Source organism: Eimeria acervulina, genomic scaffold, assembly GCF_000499425.1.
Source record: "Eimeria acervulina Houghton genomic scaffold, Eah_scaff957, whole genome shotgun sequence".
Classification (NCBI taxonomy): Eukaryota; Apicomplexa; class Conoidasida; order Eucoccidiorida; family Eimeriidae; genus Eimeria; species Eimeria acervulina.
The window spans coordinates 5,001-10,000 of NW_013547053.1; the positions used below are offsets into that span (position 1 = coordinate 5,001).

The 5,000-nt window shown below is 49.7% G+C and overlaps 1 protein-coding gene across 1 annotated transcript; it reads right to left on the reverse strand.

Moving 5' to 3' along the window:
• Positions 1–1,570: 1,570 nt before the first annotated feature.
• EAH_00052860 (hypothetical protein) lies at positions 1,571–2,029 on the reverse strand (the record flags this gene model as incomplete). Its single annotated transcript, XM_013391111.1, has 1 exon — positions 1,571–2,029. The coding sequence occupies one exon, from the start codon at positions 2,027–2,029 to the stop codon at positions 1,571–1,573; it is 459 nt and encodes a 152-aa protein (XP_013246565.1).
• Positions 2,030–5,000: the final 2,971 nt, after the last annotated feature.

A 5,000-nucleotide genomic window follows, 5' to 3' on the forward strand; every position in this document is an offset into this window, starting at 1 on the left:
CTGCTGCTGCTGCTGCTATGGCGTCCATGGGGGGCCCCTCCACCCGCCTTAGCAGAGCGGGTTCCTCAAGCAATGCCCAGGACTTTAACAAGCAGCAGCAGCTGCAGCAACAGCAGCAGCAGCAGAACAGCAACAGCAGAGCAGCAACAACATCATCGGTTCTGACCCGTCGGAGGTCCGGTGCTGCTGCTTTAATTCGACAGAGCAGCAGCAGCATGAATTCCACAGCAGCAGCTGCAGCAGCAGCAGCTGCTGCGGCTTCTGCTGCAGCAACAGCAGCAACACGTTCTCTTCGCAGCAGCTCGTCTTTAAGGGTTTCAGCTAAAGACAAAACTGAAGATAAACAAGAAAAGGGCCCCCCTCTCTCTGCTGCTGCTGCTGATGCTGCTGCTGCTGCTGCTGCTTTTGTTTTTCCGGACTCAAGTGACCCCGAGCAGCACGTAGCACTAACCTACCCTGGGGGCCCCACAGCGTTTGCTGCTTATATGAGAGCAGCAAAGAAGAGCATGCGTAGCAGCTATATTGCTGCTCTGCTGCTGCTGCTGCTTCTGTTTGCTGCTGCTTTCGCTGCTGCTCTATTCTTCTACAGAGACACGTCTTCGCTTCGTCATACATACCCAGGGCCCCAACAGCTGCTGCAGCAGATGCAGCAGCTGCTGCAGCAGCAACAGCAACAGCTGCAGCAGCAGCAGCAGCAGCAGCACGACGGCAGCGCGCCACTAAATGAAACAGAGGATGAATCCAACGCTTCTGCAACTGCACAAACAGCAGCAGCAGCAGCAGCAGCAGCAGCAGCAGATGAGCTGCCTCCTGGGGCCCCCATACCGGGGGTGCCGCTGCAGAAGCAAATAGGGGCTGAAGGCAGCTGGGTTCCTGCTGCTGCTGCTGCATTTGAGGGGTTAGTGCTTGGCGTGGTGCAGCAGAATGTCTCTTCTAGCAGCTCAGATGTCTCTTCTTCATTAAACCCACTCTCTCTGTGGCTGCAGAGGAGGCCCCGCTGCATCGGGGACACATTAGCAGCAGGAGTTGTTGCTGCAGATACACCCGAAGGAGAGCCGCTGCTGCTGCTGCCCAGGCATCTGCTGCTCTCTACAGCAGACGCCCCTCCTTTATATAAAGAAAAATGTATGCTGCAGCAGCGCAGCAGCAGGACACAGCCGCAGCAGCAGCAGCAGCAGCAGCAGCAGCAGCTGGTTCCGTGCACCCCGGAGGAGCTGCTTGCGGTGCTGCTTTTGAAGGAGTTGCTGCTGCTGCGGCGGCTGCAGCAGCAAAACCCAGCAGCAGCAGCAGCCTTCTCATCTAGCTGTCTCCTTCGAACAAATAAAAAGAATGCCCCGTACTTTGGGCCTTTTCTATGGCAGGCATTACCTCTGCTGCTGCCGCAGCAAGGTGAGCAGCAGCTGCTGCTGGAGCAGCAGCTGCTGCAGCTAGCAAGGGGGCCTCTAGCAGCAGAGCTCGCCGACTCTACTAAAGAAGATATTAAAAAAGCTGTCTCCTTAGTGCATGCGCGCAGTGTTTGGGACGGAGAGGGCCGCGTTGCTGTCTCCGCACTCGATGAACTCCAGGAGTATCACTGGTGTGTCTCCTGCTGCTGCTGCTGCTGTTGCTGCTGCTGCTGCTGCTGTTGCTGCTGCTGCTGCTGTTGGTGTTGGTGTTGGTGCTGCCGTTGCTGCTGATGCTGCTGCTGTTGTTGTTGTTGGTATTGGTGTTGCTGCTGCTGCTGCTGTGGCTTCCGTTCCGGTTGTTGCTGTTGCTGCTGCTGCTGCTGTTGTTGCTGCTGTTGTTGCTGCTGCTGCTGTTGTTGCTGCTGTTGTTGCTGCTGCTGCTGTTGTTGCTGCTGCTGCTGTTGTTGTTGCTGCTGCTGTTGCGTGATGAAGCAGCTATTGAAGCTGCGCAGATTGGTGATGCTCGTTCCTCCCTGTGCCTGCTGCTGCTGTTGCTGCTGCTGCTGCTGCTGTTGCTGCTGCTGCTGCAGGAATGCAGACCTGGCGACGCAGCACGAGCACGAGACATCTGCTGAGGGCCTCATATGGAGGGCCCATCGAGACACCCGAAAAGGAGACAAGGTGCAGCCCCTAAACCCTAAACCCTAAACCCTAAGCCCTTGAGGCTAGAGGAGGCAAACAGAAGCGCAAGGAGAGCAGCACAGAGTGACAGAGACAGAGACAGAGACAGAGACAGAGACAGACAGAGACGGCGGGAGAGAGACAGAGAGACGGAGACAGAGACAGAGAGACAGAGAAACAAAGAAGGACAGAGGAAGAGACAGACAGAGACACAAAGAGACAGAGACAGAGACAGACAGACAGAGAGACAGAGACAGAGAGAGACAGAGAGAGAGGCAGAGGCAGCTAGAGACAGATACAGAGATAGCAAGCGATGTAGAGACGGCAGCGCAGCCCTAAAGGCTTTGATTGAAGGAGACATTTTGCCGTTTTGTTTATTGTTATTGTTTGCATGCAGCTGTTTATTAACTATGGGCAGTACAACAACGCATATCTGCTCTTTCACTTCGGCGTAGAGACAAAAGACAACCCCTGGGGCCCAGCCTTCTTCTACAGAAAAGAAGCTGGAGATACACCGCATGCTGCTCTACCCAATGGTACCCTGCTGCTGTCTCTGCTGCTGTCTCTGATGCTGTCTCTGATGCTGTCTCTGATGCTGTCTCTGCCGCTGTCTCTTGCTGCTGTCTGTCTCCTGTTGCTATCTCCTTTTCTTTATTAGCGCCCCTGCTCAGCTGCCGCGCACTTCTTTGTCTCCTTCTCTACTTTTGTTTAACTGTCTCTTTCTGTCTCCCTGTCTCCTTCTGTCTCCCTATCTTTTGCTGTCTCCTTTTCTTTTTTTTGTCTTCTCGCCTCTTGGTGCCTCTCCTCTACTTTTGTCTCCTTCTCTTGGTCTGTCTTCACCTATCTCGCTGTCTCTTTTTTCTGTCTCCTTTTGTCTTGCTGTCTCCTCCTGTCTTTCTGTCTCCTTTTCACTGTCTCTTTGTCTCTTTCTGTCTTCTCTCGGTGTCTCCTTTTGTCTTTCTGTCTCTCTCTGTCTCTCTCTTTGTTTTTTTGTCGCTTTATATTTTCTTGTCATTGTCTCTTTATATTTATCTGTCTCCTTCTTTTTGTCTGTCTCCTTCCTATCCGACCTTATCTCTATTATTGTATTTATGTGTCTCCTTATCTGTCTCCTTTTAGGTTTTACTTCTATTTCTATAATTCGTTCAACTGTCTCTTCATCTCTTCTTCCTGACTGGCTACAAAAGACTGCATGGGCCCCTAAGGGGGGCCCCTGCCATCCCCCTTTGGGGGGCCCCCCTTGTGAAGTCTCTAATTTAGATTCCGAAGAGCCTGTTGCTGATCGAGTTGTTGCTGCAACGGTTAGCTGCTGCTCCTGTTGTTGTTGATGCTGCTGCTGCTGCTGCTGCTGCTGTTGCTGTTGCTGCTGCTGTTGCTGCTGATGCTGGTGGTGATGCTGAGGTTGTTGCTTTTGTTGTTTGGCGGGAGTTGCTGCTGTTGATGCTGCATGCGCTGCTGCTGCTGTTGCTGCTGCTGCGTCTGTTGCTGGGGTGTATTAACAGCAGTAGCAGCAGATGCTGCGATATGTTTTATTACTATTTGTTGTTTATGTGTCTGATTATGTATATATATATATAATGATGTGTATATATTTTATATACATATTTATATATACAGGAAGGCAGATTATATATATATTATACATATACATATACATATATACATATACATACATATATATATATATATATTATGAAGGCTATGTTTGTCTTTGTTGTTTGTTTGTTTGTTTGTCAGGGTATAAATGAAGAAGGCGAAGAAGGGATAATTTGCGGTCAGCAGATTTTTAATTTACGTGCATTCGGCAGAGGCAGCTTTGTGCTGTCTCTGTTTGGGGCGGTGGGGGGTGTGGATGCTACGGTGTATAAGTGTCTCCGTTTGCTGCGCTTTGGAGACACCTATAATAATAATAAAGATAATAAAGATAATAATAATAAAGATAGTAATAATTATAATAATCTTGTTAAAAGAGAGATGCTTACTGCTACACACCTCAGAGATGCATGTAATATACATTATAAACAGCTAGATAAAGCTGAACAAGCTCTACAGGGGGGTCTTGCTGCTGTAGAGAGACAGTTGCTGCTGCTGCAGCTACAAGGCACACCAGAAGCTGCAGCAGAAGCTAAAGAAGAAATAGAGAGACTACAAAGCATGTTAAGAGCTGCTGCAAGCAATAAACAACAAACAGAGCGGTGTATTAATTACTTCACCGATATTATACACAGACTCCAGGCCCTTCCTACCGAAACCAATCAAAGTATATAAATAAACAAAATAAACATTTGCTGCTCTATGCGCAGCAGCAAAACACACCAGCAGCAGCAGCAGCAGTAGCAACACAAGCAGCAGCAGCAGCAGCAGCAGCAGCAGCAGCAGCAGCAAGACCAGGGATGGCGCTGCTCTTGCTGTAGCGCAGTAGCTTCACCAGCACCACCAAGAGCAACAGCAGCAGCAGCAGCAGCAGCAGCAGCAGCAGCAGCAGGACTGTTTGCTGCTTCTGACTTGGTTTGCATTTTGGGGGTTTTGTTTGTTTTTTAGTGCCCTGTCTCCTTTAGGCCCGCACTTTATTATTTTGTCTGCTTTCTTCTTATTCTATTTTTTATTCTTTTTATCTTTGTCGATCAGAGGAGGTGAACGTACACCGCAGCATTTGCTGCAGAGTGCGCAGTCTCTCTACACTTAAAGCACAGTAATATCAACGAGTCTAGCTAGATAGTTCTAGCTATTTAGCTAGCTAGCTAGCTAGCTAGCTAAACCTAGACAGATAGTTAGCTAAACGGCTAGCTGTTTAGCTAGGTAGCTACCTAGCTAGCTATTTAGCTAGCTAGCTAGCCGCTAGCTGGTCTTAATGCAAATAGAGTGTCTATACACCCGGTGTAGCTGCAGAAGGGTTGGCGGGGCCCTCAATGAGCACAGCAGCAGCAACAAAAG